Source organism: Phalangium opilio, unplaced genomic scaffold (assembly GCF_054372755.1).
Source record: "Phalangium opilio isolate 3A_F unplaced genomic scaffold, DU_Popi_V2 ptg000061l_1, whole genome shotgun sequence".
NCBI classification, from domain to species: Eukaryota; Metazoa; Arthropoda; class Arachnida; order Opiliones; family Phalangiidae; genus Phalangium; species Phalangium opilio.
The window spans coordinates 7,661,992-7,680,579 of record NW_028324178.1 but is presented as its reverse complement, the minus strand read 5'-3'; the positions used below and the strand labels follow the sequence as shown (position 1 = coordinate 7,680,579).

The window sequence follows — 18,588 nt, the reverse complement described above, 5'->3', positions numbered from 1 at the left end:
GAGGGTCTTCAAAAACGGCCATGCCCGGTTCACTATCAGAGTCCGTTGGTTGATGTGAATCATCTCGAACTGCAGGAGGGATCGGTTCATCCTCTGCTTGATCTTCTAGAGTACTTGATGTCGAGGTTTGAGGGACATCTGGGATAGCAGGAATGATCGGTTGATCGACTTCCTGACCGTCCTGAGGTGACGATGACGTAGAAGATGATGATGATTCAGATGAAGTAGTTGAGGAATTCGCCGTAGGAGGGTGGTCAATGATACCACCGTTTGTTGCGGGACTAGGCTCAGGATCATCTGCAACGTTCGATTGAGAAGTGGGTGCATTTTCGGCATTGTTGAAGACGGCTACGTTTGTCCAGTAGAGTTTCAGATGCTCTAGGTTAACTTTCCCTATATTCTGCCCTGAGTTAGCATCTTCTAACTCGTAGACTACGGGAGAATGTTTAGCTACTATTTTAAAGGGACCAGCCCATTTGGGACTGAGCTTTTTCACAAGCTGACCCGTCGTACTTGATAAAGGATGCGTTTCCATCCATACTAAAGTACCTACCTCAAATTCTAGAGGGTCATGGCGGAAGTCATTGTATTTCTTTTGGTGAGCTTTGGCTAACTTAGATAATTCATTACTGAATTCTAATTGTTCTTTAAGAACTTTTAAAGCTTTATTACGACTGGGGTCATCAGGGTCCTGAATGGGTTCTTTAATGTCTAAATCCCAAGGGAGACGTGGCTCCCGCCCTAAATTCAAAAAGAAGGGGGATCTTCCTGTAGTTTCGTGGGGTGCAGAATTAATTGTAAATTGAAGAAGGTCAAGGGATTCATCCCATCTATTATGGTGATTCCCTACATAGAATGATATTAGCTCGCCTATTACTCTATTTACTCTTTCAGTGGGATTTCCCTTAAGTGTGTAGGGGATGGTAAACTTTGGATTAATTCTAAAAGCTCTGCAAGTTTGCAGCCAAAGTTTCGAGGTAAACTATAACCCTCTATCACTAAGGATTGCTTTCGGTGCTCCCCACCTAGTAATAATACACTTAAAAGCTCGGCCACAAGTCCTTGCTGTAATGGTTTTAAGTGGTATCATTTCCACGAATTTTGTCATATAATTAACAAAGACTATTAAATATTTAAAGTGGTGTCTACTTTGAGGGAAAGGTCCCATTATGTCGACACTAATTTGGTCCCAAGGACTTGTTATTTCAGAGGGTTGCATTAGCCCTGGCTTTTTCCTATTTCTAGCCTTAAATTGTTGGCATAGTGTGCATCCTCTAACATAATCCTGGAAATCATTAACTATAGTAGGCCACCAATATCCATAAGTCACTTTGCTAAGGGTCTTATCTTTGCCCCTGTGAGCTGATAGTGGGTGGTCATGTAATAACCTCATGGCTTCTAGCCTTAAACGAGGAGAACTTTTTTCAGGATTGTTCCTGTAAGGTCTGCTATAGAGAAGATCATTCTTTAGTTCGAAAATTTTATGCCTAACTGGGTTAGGTCCTTGCAAGGAATTTATAATAGGGGAAGCGAATGGATCTTCCCTTTGAGTTGTCCTTACATCTTCTAAGGTAAATACGGAATATAAGATTCTAGGACCTGGAGGACGAATCTGACCTTCATCAGAATCACAAGAGGACGTTGAATTACTACTACTACCGGTAGAATTTGTACTTGTGCTACTACTAGTTGGATCCTGGTTACTAGTAGAATTAAAAGTAGATGAGCTAAAATTAATGCTTAAAACGTTTATCGGAGCTCTCGATAACGCGTCAGCTACTACATTTTCTACTCCTTTTTTATGCTTAATTGTAAAGTCAAATGTTTGAAAGTACATGGCCCATTTAACTAGTCGAGAATTTGGTTCCCTAATATTAAATAATTATTGTAGAGCCTGCTGGTCAGTGAGGACAGTGAATTTACGACCTTCTAGAAAGGGCTTAAACTTCTTAACTGCCCAACAAATGGCTAAACACTCTTTATCGCTAGTGGAGTACCTTGTTTCCGCATCTTTTAGTCCTGTACTAACATAAGCTATAGGAACTTCTACACCATCTTGTATTTGGGAAAGAAGGGCACCTAACCCTGCATCACTAGCATCTGTAGTGAGAATGCACGGGGAATCCCTTCTATAGGAAGCTAAGGGATGAGCCATACAGATTTCTTCCTTGATCTTTTCGAACGCCTGTTGCTGTTCGATACCCCAAATAAATTTTTGATCCTTCCTTTTAAGTTTATTAATAGGAGCTACTATTTCAGAGTAGTGATTAATGAACCTGTTATGCCAACGTGCCATACCTAAAAATCTCTGGATTTTCTTAACATTTTTAGGAGGAGGGAATTTCTGAATAGCTTCTATCTTAGAAGGATCTATATGCACTCCTTTCTCATTCACTATGTGACCGAATATGGTAGCTTCTTTTTGAGCGAAACGACATATTTTTAACTGTAGGGTGAGACCCGCTTCCTTTAACCTATTTAGGGCGTATTCTAAACACGTTAAATGCTGATCCCAATCCACACTAAGAGAGATTAAATCATCTAAATAGTCGATTAATTGAAAGTAATCGGCGACTCTAAAAATCTCGTCGATTAAACGCTGGAAAGAGCTAGGGGCGTTACATAGCCCAAAAGGGAGTACATTGAACTCGTACTTTCCCATATGAGTCACGAAAGCAGTTTTTTCTCTACTCTTAGGGTGCATTTCCACTTGCCAATACCCTGATTTTTAGTCAAGGGTAGTGATAAATTTAGGTCTTCCCACTCTTGCTCGCATATCCTCTATATTAAGCAGGGGATACGGGTCTATTATAGTAACACTATTTAGTTTTCTATAATCAATACAAAACCGATAGGGTTTTCCCCGTTTTGTTTGATGAACTAAAACAGCGGGCGAAGCCCAAGGAGATACTGAGGGTCTAATGATCCCGTCATCTAACATTTCCCTAACATGTTGTTCGATTACCTTTTTCTTCTGATCATTTACACGATAAGGTTGAGATTTTATGGGCGGACTATTTCCCGTATGAATCTTATGGAAGACTAGTCCTGTTCTTCCTACTTTATCCGAAAACAATTCAGGGAATTTTAACAAAAGGGATTCTAGTTGTAGACGTTGGTCATTAGAAATAGGAGCTGCGGAAACCGCTTCCCTGATGTTATCTAATATCTCCTGGTTTACTGGGTCCTTTTCTGATGGAATTGAAAAAGGGATCTTCAAATTACCCACTAAACAACGTGAAGATTCAAAATCTAATTTGACCCTATATTCCTCAAGGAAATCTTGTCCCAATATAAAGTCACTAGTGAGGGAAGGGACAATGTAGAATTGAAATTTAAAATATTTTTCATTATATTTATCTTTAAGAGAGAAGTTTAGTTCGTGCGAACCTTTTGTAAACGTATAACGACCGTCGCCCCAAACTACAAAATCTAAATGTTCATCTTCAGGTAATTGTGAAGAGTTTCTAAATTTACAAATCTTTTGCCACTGATCTAAGCTAATAAAAGAAGCATCTGCCCCGCTATCTAATTTTGCGTGAACCGTTGCGTGTTCAAAAGTGAGGTATTCCAAGAGTCAGATATCGACCACAATGATCATTATCGAAATGCACTGCCAAAGGCTGGCTGTTCTTTAGGCGGGTTATACTCCCCAACTTCCTGTTTAAATAAATAAAAAAGATGGCTGCCTTCGAATCGTAGTAGCTCGTAGAATTAATTACAATGCAGTTTGAAGATTTTATATTTAATTCTATGCGACTAATGTTTTTCAGAACTATATGTTTCAACCTTTTATAGTTTAATTTATTCGTTTTAACGTCACCGAAGCCAGACAAACGTAAGTATTTTGAATAACAATTTTTTTTCATGATAATCGACCAAGGCTTAGGATTGTTTTCATTACTGTTTCGCGTTATTAAATACATATTTTGCATTTTTAATTAAGGGGAATCATTCTTAAATGCATAGTTCCATTGTTAATTTAATTAAACTTGAAAAAAACTACATAATTTCAGATTTTTCTTAACTACGGAGCACTGAAAGCCGTTGCTTATTGCAGTTTCAACGAACATCAAGAAGATTACGAGTTAGTCATTACACCCCCCTTAAACAAGTCAAATTAACTCAAATAACGGTAAATAAACGTCATAGTAATTGAAACTAATCTCATTTTACCTGAAACTCCCGTCAGAACCTACTAACCTTGCCTGTTTTTTTAGGCCAAAAGATCTTCATCCCGTTCCGTTTCCACTGAAATTTTGTAAATAATTGAAGCATATTGGTAGCGGCAATATTTAACATGATTGATAGCCAGAATTGTCATTATGACTTGATGATAGGGGGTGGGGCGCAAACCTTTCGCCTCAAAAACGTCTCTCAATGGTGTAGGCTGTCTATTTAGCGCAAAGAGACACGGTAGGTTCCTATTTGATGATAGATTAAGCCCCGCCCATACCTTACCTTTTGTAGTTGTAAATAGACCAAGGCCCGCCCATACCTTACCTTTTGTTGTTGTAAATAGACCAAGCCCCGCCCATGCCTTACCTTTTGTAGTTTTAAATGCACCACGCCCCCAAGACTTCAACCCTCTTTAATTGGAAATGATGGAGCGCAATTAGTACTATGGTGGGCTTTATCTAGTTCAAGGACGCATGGGACGTTCTTGTTTTCTGTTACACGATGAAGCCCCGCCCATAGCTTCTGTAGTTAGTACTAGACCACGCCCCTAGATTGCCAGCCACTTTAATTGGAAACTATGAAGCGTTGTTAATGATTATTGTTTAAAAATTCCCTATTTCCCTCTTAAAGGGACACGAAATTGATTATGACACAGTCAATTAGAATAACGTCACAGACTTTTGCGAAATCATTATACTCATTTAATTCCAATTCTTGTTCTAAAGACTAAAATTGCAACCTCAAATTTTCAGAAAAGTGGCCAACTTATTGCGTTTCTCATCATTGGTATATTGCAAAAGAGACCCGAGCGTAGTTGAAGGAACACTCTAGACGAAGCTGAAAACTCTTTGTAAGGATGTAACGAGGTCGAAACGGTTGGTATTTAAAGGGACACGAAATAGCGGTGACAAATATTTTAAGAGTTATTATTTTTAGTTGTTTGTAATTATAGCTGAATTTCAAGTTAAGAATTAATGTTCAAATGTTGGAAATTAATCGAAATGAAAAAAAAAGCAAATCATATTTTATTTCACGCAGTTTTTTTTTGCATACAAGGCTTCTCCGGTGAATTAGAATTATTTGAAATATGTCACAGGCACCACGTGACTCCAAGATACAAAGACTACCCAAGGAATGAGATGGACAACATAGTCCTTGTTATTCACGAGATTGTAACGCCGATTCTCCCAAGTATTAGTTTTTCGAAATAAAACTAACCAAGCTTCTTTGAACCAAGACTTTCTTTGGTCACGTCCTTATCATTGGTTTCAACTCACTGATGCCTTCTTTTCAGACCATTTAATACAAGTACGGTGAGATTTTTATTATTTTTAAAGTGTACATAATAGCTTAACCGTTAATTTGAATATTCTTAAATTATTTCAGGTTTCCTTTTACAAAGGGTTTCACCGCAACACGATCCCAACCAGAAAATATGGGATATCCAGTTTTACCCACTAATCTTGAGATTGATAAAAATTTATGGAACATTAATCGTTATTTTAATTGTGTTTGTTTCAACCCCGATATTATGAGCCTGATTAAATGAATTTATTATTAGATTAAATTTAAAGAAATTTTAAAATCTTAGAAATTTTCCGTTTTCTTGCAAAATAATGAATCTCAGTTTCCAATAAAATATTTAGAGTGAAAATAGAACGCTGTAATTGTTTCCAGGTAATAAAAATCTTTAATTTCTAGGTAATTGAGGGATTTGCTTCAATTAATAATAAGAAATCAACATTAGCGACTTGGGGGAATTAGGCAACGGAAAAGGAGTCTGTGAATAGGAGACGTCTTCATGGGAGACATGGACTTCTCGTTGGTTATATCTATCAAAATAGCTAATATGAGAGGCTAAAAAACCATTTCCGCGCTAAATCAAGGTAGATTTCAAGTTTTAAAAGAGTTAAAACAGCCATAATTGGATCATGAAGCAGTACAGTAAGCAGACGACATGACAAGAACAGCTGAGTTAGCAGCGATGATAAACTTATTTACAATCCGTAATTATTGTCTGCAACGTAGTCTGCTAGCGTGGAGATTCCTGAAAAACACTTTAGTTTACTTATTTATCTATTTTAAATTAAACTGGATTTGCAAATTAAACTAATTACACTCGCGCTTGTTAATTGCTTACGTCTTTAAGGTTTATTTTATATATTACTTCAAATTTCAATAAAATCATTTTCCTGTTGAAAATCATTTTGATTTATTTACAGCCCTCCTATCTTTGATTTTTAAAATTACGCGAGTAACGCGATGTCTGAATCGTCGTCTGCTAGGAAAGTGTTTCCCGAAAAACGTTAAATATTTTTAATTAAGTATCTAAAGTTAAAATAAAATAAATATTTCAGATTTCTAAAGTGAATTCTTTTTACAATTCGTTGATTATTAACAGTTTTAAGGTTTATTTTACGTCTATATTTTATAAAGGTTGTTTAAATAGGCTTAACGCTATGACTGGGGTTAATGAAAAGAAACTAAAACTCAATTTAAAATTAATTGTAACGCATTTATTGAATTATTTCAAATATTCGAAGGGTCTAGTTTCGTTTTCGAAGACTAATAGAGTAATTTCGGTAGAGAGGGGGATTGAACTGAGCTCTATGGAACTGCGTATCCCCAACGTTGAAGGCAACTTTGTAAGAGAGAATACTATTTGCCCTCAGAAGGGGGGAATATCGCTAAGATAGAGGGTATGACGTTGCCATGTATGGTCAAAGATTACTCTATAGACAGCCAGTGCTTAGATTTGGATCTCTTAAAGCAAAGGGCGGCACCGTTGATGCCCCTGAAAGATGCCTTTTCTGCAACACGTTGGCTAAGCTTGGCAAAGGCTAGTTAAACCAAAGGCAGGAACCAATGGAACCTAGTGCATTAGGTCTGATTTGTTCCTTCCTTTGGCAAGGTAAAATTCGTGTCCAGAAGATTAGCCAGCATACTAGTGGTGATAATGGAGCCGCCTGTTACTTTAATTGAGAAATCGTTATTAAAAATGACATAGAAATAATTAACAATTGATTTGTAAACTATGCACCATGTTGTTAATAAAATATTAAGCGATTCCAACCTTTCTCATGCTTAGAAGTGCTTAATTTAATTATATTTATAATAAATTAGTCTAAATCTATGTTAATGAACATAGTTGGCTTGAAATTTTCGTTAATTAGTTAAAAAATAATTTCAACTCACCTTGTCTCAAAGAATCTTTCATTCAAATGATTTTCATATTCTTTACATATATAGATACTGTTTTCTTGAAGTCTGCACTCGTAGCTGAGTGGGTTGAAATAAAATTTGGAACCATTTTTTATTGAAAAACCAATTGAAGTATGATTAAATTAAACAAACTGTATTAAAACCAACTAATTAAAAGAGAAAAAATATCACCCAGAAATCAATGTGTATGCTTAACCTGGCCAAGAATTAATTTTTATAGAAATTTGCACAAAGATTTAAGACTTTGGTTATAGCTTGTATCATGAATTTATTAGTATTGGGTTTGAAATCCGACCTTTTTTGGACAGTGATAACAACAGTTCTATATGTATAAATTCTTGCTTCATATTACAAAAAGTGAATACAAATAGTTTGCATGGCTAAAACAATAGATTTCTCAGCCACAAGTGGCAGTTGGCATTTAAAAGCTAAAACCAGAAAGTTTTCTTCTATAGGGCCACTAGAGACGCGCTCTAGTTTTATTATTTTATATCACATATAAAATTAAATTTTGGTTTTAGTCAGATTACTAATGTGTTTCTTGTTATTGATTATTGTTGTTGATTTATAAAAATAATACCCATGTAAGAATAGAGTTGTAACAAATTTTATCTGAGTATTTAAATTAATTTTACTAAAGAAAGTTGAAAATTGGACCATGTTCAGTCATATGAACTATAAAAGGTTTGGCCAATGTTCTTAATTTTTTTTTTCAGTATTTTAAAAGGTGATACGCTATTTTTAACAACCTTACTAAGTCATTATTATTAAAGGAAGGAATGAAACTTGGCTGATAGTATTTTGGAATCATTTTTAAACCCCATTTAAAATTAATAATCGTTCTTAAGTATTTTATATTACCTTTTCTATACTTAAAATGTAACAGATGAAGAAAAATTATCGATAATAAATTAATAATGAAGGTTTAGGGCATGTGCACGCGCTAAACCTTTTGGCAAGAAAAATTTCTTTACATCACAATGTGTATAATAAAATTTAACAAAAAGCAGTTTTTTTAAGGTTTATACTAATTAATATAAATTAATAATATAGACTTCATGAATGAATGTTTGACCTTTCATTCATACATTGGTTAAAAAATTGGTCATTATAACGATACCTAAGTTCACCAGATTGTCTCGCGTTATGCCTTGTTTCAAAGTATAATTTTTTTAATTCATATAGGCATGTTATGTTTCTTAGATTGGTTTACTAACCATAAGTATAGCTTACAATGTAGCATGAAGTTTTCTTGAGTCATGTACGACAAAGAGTTTTTTATTTTTTGTAGACTGGCATTGTTTTGTTCATTGATTTGAGAGTTTATATTTTTATAATTAATGTACTTATCTAAACAGTACCCTATAGCACAGCCTGAAATATAAAAGTCCTTAGAACAATAGACTCGATATACTATAATTCACCAGCACTTCATAAAAAAGTTGAAGTTGAGGCGTCAGAATAAATACTTAGCCTCATACAAATTAAACTGGCATTTATGATGTCGGGTGAATTGGACTATAGTTCATGGCCAAAAAATCATTAAATTTACTTACCAGTATGATTTTTCCAATGCAACCTATCTATGAGGAATTTGGTGTTCTTGAATAACTGAGGCTCTCTATTCAGGCAGTATGCGTGTAAGGCGCATGCGTGATCATAAATTACTGCACTGGGCACTAAAAAAATTCATAGTACATTATGCGAAATTGTTCTCTGTTAAGGGAAACCACTTGATAAACAATTCCGATTGTGGTCTGGTACTGTACATTTGGGTCAAGTATTACTTATTACATTTTGTTTCTAATTACAATATTTTTGAAATTAATTATAGTTAAATTTCCCCCCTTTTTATGAAAGTTTCGCGTATTCAATTATATATTACTTACTTTTTCGGAATCGAGTGGTTAGTATAGTGAATGGAACATCCACTGACTCACAACTAGGCATGACTTGAAAACCATAGCATATACCTTATAAAAATACATTCGGATAAAGTTCATAGTTCGAAATCTTTATATGCAACAGTCATTACCATGTTTGCAATACAGCGTAAAAACACCTGGAAGAAGTATAGGATGTCCACTGAAAGTTTTATTGCACGAACTGCTGTTTTTCCTTGTATTTTTGTCAGCATCGTAATTTTGCCTTCCACATAACATTTTTAACGCAGGAAAATGCGTCACCTTTTCTAAATTTACATCGAAATTGGAGAGTGTTTGCTGTAGGCGCTGAGAAACGTACACTGACTCAAATGGCTTTAGGCTATAATCAATAAGGATTCTAAGAACTGGTCGCATGAGGAGTGGAAAATTCTCTTCAGAACATTCCTTCAAAAATTCGGCTAGTACTGGAGCGTCCTCTGTTAAAATTTTCATGTGACTGATGTTTGTTTTAATTTCAAGGCCATTAATTGCAGATTTTAGTGTTGCAATGCAATCATCAGAAGGAAAAATACTGGCGGAAATTGGAGAGTCTTTTGCCATAACTCCGATAAGATTCTTATAGAGGGCGTTACAATAAACGTCAGCACCTTCGAAAACGGTCACTGCCGTAATAAATTGTAGCAGCTCAGGTTTACTGTAGATGCCACACTTCAACTCAAGATACTGAGCTACTGGCATTGGTGCCGTTTTTGTCGAATTTCCGAACAAATCCATCCATTTCCTTACTTTTCCATTTGAAAGGAAGACTCTCTCTTGGAACCTAGTATAAATAGGAAAAAAAACCATTTACATTTTTTGAAAAATCAAGAACAATTAACATTTGTATATTAATAATGATGTCCTAATCAAAAAATAAATGGGACTTTATTCAAGGGAGAGTGATATGGCCAGACAACCATTGTTTTATCACTTTATATGTTAAAAAGTAATTATCAAAACTTTCCAAACGTTTCCCATTTATTTTACATGGTAAACCACTTTTGATGAATGAGGTGTGTATATTTTCTATTGGCATCTACAGCCAATTACAGCATGTGACTCTTGAAAGCGCGTGCTGAGACACATGCTGTTGACGTTAGTAAATGGTTTTAGGTGCATAAAGATGTACATACATAGACTTTCAAAACGTTGAAATTTTGAATAAAACAAATGGAAAACGTTTGAATTTGTTAATTACTTTTGAATTATTTTATCAATCTAAATCGATGAAACTAAAAAGATTTTCTTGCAATTTCATTCTCATAAGAACAAAATTCAATGTTAATAACTTCATGCATATTTCTTTTAGATACTTATCTTCCACGAACTGGCTTTGGTTTCGTTTTCACTTCTTCCTGTAGAAAAACCTCCCAATCCAAGAATTTGCGTCGAAATGACACTGTCGTTCCATCGCAAAGAATAATTTCTGGATTTGAAAGACAGTAGTCGCATGAAAACCCAGCATCAAAATCTATATCCAACAAAGATAGAAAATGATCCCATCCAGATCTATATTTTTGGTAGGATAATTCTTTTTTCGCATCAGTATATCCACTATCTTCTAATAAGGCTGTGTAGATCATATACGAACTGTAAAGTGAGTTTCTGGTGGAAAAAAATACTTCTCAAATTTCTGACACAATTTTAAACTAATTACAACAATTGAAAGTACCGTCCAAAATGAAATTCTCTGAGAAAACGGCGATAGACAAAATGACTGACACAATATGCACCCATATTTAAGATGGAATCTTCTCTTCCATCATATTTTATGAGTGCTCCACACCCGCATGTTACCAAAGGAACTAACAAAATTTAAATTATGTTATTATAAATAGCGTTAGGAAGAATGATTATCTTTTTTACTTTACCTGAAATTGTCGCGATTTTAGTCCGCAAAAAAAAAGGCAAATCTTTCCTAATGCATGTTGTGGCTGAAAAAAATTAGGTAATAATAGGCACGATTTTTGTATGGCTTAGGTAGGTTAGTAAATTTTACACTACCCGCCCTTGACAAGTAGCAGAAGCAAACAGATAAATATAAGAACGGTTTAAGGTGTGGCCTTCCGTAGCCTTTGCTGTAGACACCGTCTAACTTGTGTATGAAATTATCCTACCCCTTACCATCTTTACTAGGCAGCCTATTGGGAATGAGATTGGCCAATTCGTGGACGTCATGTATTTCGGGAATGCACCACGGCAATTGTTAATTTTTTGCAATGAACTCGGAAATATTCTTTTTTGTGCCTATTAACGCCTGTTCCCTGTAGTATATAAGTAATCATCCGCTAATTGGTGGTAAGGATTAAAGGGGGTAACAGGAAATAGATTGTGCTTGTTAGGCTCCATCTAACAACCCTCTTATATTTATCTATGCACTTCTGACGGTAGGTAGTTTGTTGTGAGGGCAATGCATAAACAAAGCCTTGAGTCTTATAATCCCCTTAAAGCAGATAAATAGAAAGGTACATATACATATGTAATTTTGGGCGTCTGACAGAGGTTTTAGCATAACCAGACTATAGTTTGTACACACTGCAAAATTTTCTTTTTTCTCGTAAGCCAGATCTCACAATAATTTGAAAAAAAAAGATGATATAAATGAACATTTGTTTTCTCCATTCACTCGGCACAGCTTCCTCGGTGAATAACGCCACACTTTGAGTTGTTTGCTTCTGCTGTGCCAAGTAAATAGAGAAAAAAGTTGTTCTAAATTATTTTTCTCATTTTTCCAAGTTGTTTTTAATGGTTAAAAGGCTAAAAGTTTTGCCGTGTGTTTTTGATAGTCTAGCAACGCTGGAAAATCTTTCTAGCTCAGCACTGCGAGAAAGGAAAGTAAAAAATGTGCTTGTCTCGACGGGCTTTCAGGCATCTGCGCCTTCCGCCCTGAAATTTGTGGGAGCGCAATATATTTCATGGAACTTCCCAAACTAAATGTCTAAGAAATTGTCCCAACCAATAAAACAATACTACGTTGAAACTTACTAGCGTTCATGCAGCAATGTGCTGGAGAAGTTGGAACGAAGTTGTCTTCAATTAACTTGAACCCTTCCTTGCAAAGGGATTTGTGTTGATCCGACATCTCATATGGAATTTTCAAGGTGCTGACTGGTTTACGAGAATATGCCATTGCTGGTTGTAGTACAGAATACGCCTCTTGATCCACCATAGTCGTGCAAATTTCATTAGATTCTGCCATGCACCGCAACGTAGTTGTATGTTTGCACGTTGTTGGCCCAAAACGACAGTTCAAGCACGTTAACTTTCCATTCTTCAGAACAACAGTACCAAAACTGTCCTTGTCGGCTACAATGCAAATCCCGTGACAAAATGGTACCTCAAGAACATGGTTTGAATCCAATTCAAGTTCTATTGAAAAAAAAACAAAAATGGTAGCTGGTTACAATGGATAAAGGAGAATAATGGATTTATTATTGAAATCTCATACTACGTCAATTTGTTTAAGTGCGACTGTAAAAAGTAGAGCACTTTGGGCTCCTTTCATTACCCTTTAAAGCACAAATTTGAAAAACCGTCAATAAATTGAAGTCATAAAAAATACTGCTTCGGTATAGGCCCAAATTGTAATTTTTTTATAGCTACTCTAGTAATGATACTACTCCCCCTTTGTAGTTAAAAGTGCCGTCTGTATTAGAGAAGTTCAGAAAATCGAAGGGTTAAAACAAATATGTTTTGGTAAAAGGGAAAATTTTATCAGAACTGAAACGTCGCTACATGGGAGTGATTTATTTGCGCGACTTTTTTAGGCGAGCGTCGTCTGCCCATAGCTCATACTCCGGTTGATTGATTCTTAATTAATTAAACAAATTTTAAGTATAGAAAGTGTCTTATAAAAATTCAGTCTAAAAAGTATTTTTTGTTTTCGAAGTTATTCTAGCGTTGTTTCGCAAAACTATGTTGGTAAAATGAATTTGTGTTTCCTAGCCAATGCTGCTACACTGCAATACACTGCTATTAAAATACTCCTCGATTGCTTAAAATGGAATAATAATAAGCTTTGCCATGAGTTAATAATATGTTAGCTCCCTATAAGTTACTCAGGCTCCATAGGCGTAATGTATCCAGCGATTTCTTCTCATTTCGCCCGCGCGGGAAAAAAATCCGAATGTTGCGCTCTCTATTGTCGAAAAAAATCCTGCTTGTACGGCTCCTCGATCTCGAGTCGTCGGCTGCTTTTTCATCAAGGGAGTGTTTTAGTCGTGAATGTTTATGTTTTAACAATTTAACATTAAATCATGGCGTTTGTGTCAGTACTGACCAAAAAAAATGCAGGAATTCAATGTAATTTACAAATATTGATAAAAAATTCTAAAGATAAGAGTTGTTATTGTGACTTGAAAGTTGAAACCAGAAAATTATACAACTGAGCTAAATCCAATCCACTGATCTCTTAACTGTTTTCTTAACCGAGGCTACTGAGCGAAATATTCGGCTGCTTAAATAGCTCCGATATCATTGGCTAGCTTCCACTACACGCGCTTCCGGGGAAAACCGGAAAGAAGAGTGAATAAGATTTTCGTTCACGTGGCGGCCGCAGAGCGTCGCATATAGTTGGGACGCTGGTGGCGTGGGAGAAAACGCTGGAGTATAAAAATGAATTGCCTGAGTAACTTATAGGGAGCTAACATATTATTAACTCATGTCTTTGCCTATGAAGGGATTTCCACACTAAGACTGTGGCTTATTTACAGGTGCATAAAGGGGTGGTGGCTAGCCCCTATGCCACAGCTAACCTACAGCGCCCTATACTAACTATTACCGTTAACCTCTGCAAGTTTTGATGGAAAGGAGAAACCGGGTTAAACCGCGTAGGAAAACTCCTTTTAACAAGCGGGGAGAGAACTTGCAAACTCTACGCAGAAGGATTTCTTCCCAGATTTTCACCCGGTGCCACAGTCCGGGATCGAACCCGGGATCCTCTTGCTGCGAGGCGAAAGCGCTAACCGCTACGCCACCCCACCTAAAGAGATATAATCTCTTTTAAGCAGAAAACCGGATTATTTAGAATTTTTTTTTTGGTAATTGGGTAATAAGTTGGACAAACATTCATTTGAAGTTTGTAGCGGGTCTTGTGAGTTTCTGTGTGAGACTTTATCAAATTAGGCGGGCGACGTGACAATCGTGGCGCGAGACATAGAGCGTGCCACGAGAATTTTGTTTGTAAAAAGGCAGGGCGTTACGTGATTGGCCGGATGTCCTTGTTTAAAACTATCTTTAAAATCTGTACCTATTTGAATTTTACAATCATTAGGTGTTATTTCCTGAATGTTTCACTATGCAGACTGGTCTTATAATTTGCGGAAGAAACAATAAAAAATCACTTGATTTTCTACTCCACCCTCCCTTTAATTGTCCACCAAAATATTACAGCCACACATAAAAATTACCTTCTTCGACCAATTTCTCAATCGAAACTCCCCGGTCATCCAAAAATTTGGAAATTAGTGGGTGAGCAGCTTCCACATGAAGGCAGTACTGAACTTGAGACGAAAATTCTGAAAAAAAAAGAAATCTAAGCACGTACCCTTGTAATTTATACGAGGAATTCATAAAAGTTTTACGATTATAAATTCATGATGCAAATATTACAGATTTTGCTAAAATACCTTCATACGTATTGATTGTTTTTTGAGACGTTAGGGTTACCAAATCAAGTTCATCTGCTTTACACGAACATGTGTATAATATCTTTGAACAGTCAGTGAAAATTTTGGGAATCATCCTGATGAAGAATGTTTAATTTACCTAAAAGTATACAAAATCTTTGAATTCAAAAAAACCCAATCAATTATTACATTCTTCTGAGAGTTTCAAATTAGAAATGAGTAAATATTATTCTTTCCTTATGAAGTGAACAGTGAAATAAAAAATTGATGTGTGCATTAACACCACCAACAGTGGCACAGCATCTACAGATTCAAATTTTTTAAAATAAAAGCCTTCAATACAAAATAATATGAGCCTTCGGGTGGGATATAATCCGAGTCGGAGTACCTAAAACTACTTTACCAAAAAAAAAACGACGTCTCGCCTCAATCTCCTTATTGGCTACTTCAAACTCTTGGAGAACGAGAGCTTAAATGATGCTCCAAATAAACTCTACTGTATAATCACTTGCAAAGAGGTAAATTTTCATTTTAATAATCAAACGAAAGATACCCCTCGTTTTGCATTTCACGAGTTGTATGGCTATCCCTTCTAATTAATTCCCCATAGTAAATAATTTCTTTTTAAAATTTCTGAAACTTAAATTAACTTCTATTGTCAATTCATTACCAAAAATAGTATATATATATATGTGTGTAATTTTTTGGACCTGTAAGGCTGTTTTAGCCCTAGCTCGTCACTTATAACAAAAAAAAACTTTATTTTAATTCTCCCTTCAAACCAATTTCTAATAGTAACCACTAACAACGAGATATATCTCGAGATGTATATCTCGTTGGTAGTGTAATAACTAACATTACCTCCCATTGAAGAGAGGAGAGTCAAGTGATTTTGAATTGCTTTTTCTAGTAATTATAAGACCTTTCCGCACAGTGAAACATTTAGGAAACATGTACTATCAATTTTAAAAATCAAAATAGGCAATAAGATCAGCGCCACCTACCCGTAACGGCGACTTTGAGAACTACTGTAATCGACGAGCCAGCCAGGTGTCGCTAAAAATCGCTTCGACTCATTATTTTCTGAGGTCAACCGTTAGCTCGCTTGAACACTCATGAATTTCAACGTAATTATTAGATTTAGTTTATGAAATGGGACTAGATAGTGTTCCAAACAGGTTTCTTGACAATGATCAACACTTTCCCCGAGCTTTGGCTACGATTTTCAGAATCTGAATTTTGAGCACACCAAGGCTTAGCGAGCAACGGTACTTTAGATGCTCTAAAGACATCTTAAAAGTTGTTTTCAGCTTTACAAAAGTGTTGGATATCCTTTAGAAACATGGTTGTAGTACGAACTAGTTCGATTTCATAAATTGAATCTAGTAATTACGGTGGAATTAACTTTAAAGAGTGTTTATATTTTGACCACAGAAAATACTGTCTATTTAGCGACACCTGGTTGGCTCGTCGATTACAGTAGTTCTCAAAGTCACCGTTATGGGCAGGTGATCGGGATGAAGCTTAATTCAGACTTCATTGATAAATCAAGGACCCTGCCTTCCAGATAACAATGTAATAATCGTGGAGGGCGAGAAAGCGTGACATGTAAATTTTTTTGCTGGAAAACTGGCCATAACTCGATTGGTTGGAGGTCGAGTATTGAATGAAATCGACAAAATACGGATATTTTTATTTTAAAATATTTCTTATCTATATCCTTGACGCTGCAGTGTGCAGTGAGGTCTTATATTTAGTAGAAGAATCAACTAAACGCTAGACTTCAATAAATTTATTTTTCATAGATTCGACTACTAAAATAATAAGTGTGTGCATAAAAATGAATTATTTTTTTAAAATATGCAAAAACTTGTCTATTTTCCGCAATTACATCAAACTAGAGCGACTTGAAAATAGAAAGACTTGAAGCAAATAAAAGCGTGCTTCCTCGCGAGTGAAGAAATCACTTGCGTGTGAGCGATCCAAAATAATTTATTTTACGTTAAACTTGTATAACGTTTTTCACTGTAGAAAAGGCGCCGTTGTGTGGCTTCACTTTTGAGTGACGTCATGCTCAAAAAGAGGTCAGTTATTCCATTTTTTTTAAGTTGCAAAATCATTTTCGATTTTTACTATGCACACACAAATTATTTTTAATACTAGAATCAAATAAAAAATGTACTATCCCTTCCCTTCTCCCTTAAAAATGTTTCCAATTATTACTTCACCTCACAACATTTTCCAGGTTTCATACAACTTTTGGGAAAGTGATTTCCATAGATTTTCCCTGTTTTTTTTACTTACTTTCCTTAACGATTTCAGGGGCAATAACATCAAATTCAATGTTCTACTATTACATTCAGGTGACTTTCATATATTTAAGGCGCCAACTCTTTCATGTGATGTATTAATAGGAAAATAAGATAGATCATAGGACCAGATTTGTCAAACTACAGGATTATATAGAACGCCTAGAAGCAACCCCTTAAGAGCAAACTTTCTCAAGCCTTACAAAATTCCCCTGAATTAAACATTAAATTTCCTGACTTCTCAGTCAACAATTTATTTCTCTGACATTTCGTGGTTTGCACGCACATTTCTTTTGTCAATTTGATCATCCAACCTGGGGGAACAAAAACTTAAACCATCCGCAAGGCTTTATTGTAAAATAACTTTAAATATAAGGGAAGTGCTATGGATTTTGAGATTGCTAAAGGGAGGGTGAAGTAGAAAATCAAGTAATTTCTTATCGATTCTTCTACTAATTATAAGACCAGTCTGCATAGTGAAACATTCATGAAATAACACCTAATGATTGTAAAATTCAAATAGGTACAGATTTTAAAGATAGTTTTAAACAAGGACATCCGGCCAATCACGTAACGCCCTGCCTTTTTACAAACAAAATTCTCGTGGCACGCGGCACGATTGTTACGCCGCGCGCCTAATTCTATCAAATCTCGTTATAAATTTCATTCAACATGGAGCGTGCCACGAGAATTTTGTTAATAAAAAGGCACGGCGTTACGCAATTGGTCGGAGGTCCTTTTTAAAAATCATCCTTAAAATCTGAACCTAATTTGAATTTTAAAATCATTCGGAAGTATTTCCTGAATGTTTCACTATGCAGACTGGTCTTATAATTTGCAAAAGAATCAATAAAAAATCACTTGATTTTCCACTTCACCCTCCTTTTAAGGTATAAAACAAACTTACATTGATACACTTTAAATTAAAGTCAAAGCCACCAACAACGAAGACTTGATATTGATTGGAACAAGGAAGGATCGCCCGTTTTTGGATGAGTTCTGTTTTATAAACCAGCAAATCTTCCATCTGCATATAAACACAAATGAATAAGAAACTATGGTCAAATAAGATTTCCACTAGCTCTTTGTCTTCCAAAACTAGGCTAGAAATATAATTTTGAAATGACAGGATTTATATTTTCAGGGTTTACCACGCTAGTTCTTAAATTGATTTGGTCACAAACACAGAAATATGAAAATGAAGCATTTTGAGACAATAAATACTGTTACTGTTTCTATCAATAGATCAAGGCTTACCAAAAACGTAGATGTTTGGGTAACGGATGGCACAGTTGTTACACTAACACCTTCACTCTCATCACAATG

The 18,588-nt window shown here is 35.5% G+C and overlaps 1 protein-coding gene and 1 long non-coding RNA gene across 11 annotated transcripts; one reads left to right on the top strand and one right to left on the bottom strand.

The window, feature by feature from the left end:
* Positions 1 to 3,564: 3,564 nt before the first annotated feature.
* Positions 3,565 to 8,366, top strand: LOC149664255 (uncharacterized). 9 transcript variants are annotated; one of them, XR_016368373.1, is made up of 6 exons: positions 3,565 to 3,838; positions 4,017 to 4,135; positions 4,932 to 5,487; positions 5,566 to 6,587; positions 6,766 to 6,824; positions 7,429 to 8,366. It is a non-coding gene; the product is annotated as an uncharacterized LOC149664255 (long non-coding RNA). The 9 variants fall into 9 exon arrangements; XR_016368372.1 differs by lacking the exons at positions 6,766 to 6,824; positions 7,429 to 8,366 and adding exons at positions 4,221 to 4,261; positions 4,341 to 4,416 and having other exon boundaries at positions 5,566 to 5,884; XR_016368374.1 differs by lacking the exon at positions 6,766 to 6,824.
* LOC149664254 (uncharacterized) lies at positions 7,645 to 18,289 on the bottom strand. 2 transcript variants are annotated; one of them, XM_089841924.1, is made up of 12 exons: positions 18,170 to 18,289; positions 14,954 to 15,092; positions 14,735 to 14,842; positions 12,312 to 12,695; positions 11,198 to 11,260; positions 10,999 to 11,131; positions 10,644 to 10,931; positions 9,935 to 10,110; positions 9,437 to 9,763; positions 9,291 to 9,374; positions 8,958 to 9,080; positions 7,645 to 8,775 (listed from the first exon to the last, which is right to left on the bottom strand). In XM_089841924.1, the coding sequence occupies exons 2-12, from the start codon at positions 15,066 to 15,068 to the stop codon at positions 8,579 to 8,581; spliced, it is 1,998 nt and encodes a 665-aa protein (XP_089698050.1). In that variant the 5' UTR covers positions 15,069 to 15,092; positions 18,170 to 18,289; the 3' UTR covers positions 7,645 to 8,578. The 2 variants fall into 2 exon arrangements, with proteins under 2 accessions (XP_089698050.1, XP_089698049.1); XM_089841923.1 differs by having other exon boundaries at positions 9,437 to 10,110.
* Positions 18,290 to 18,588: the final 299 nt, after the last annotated feature.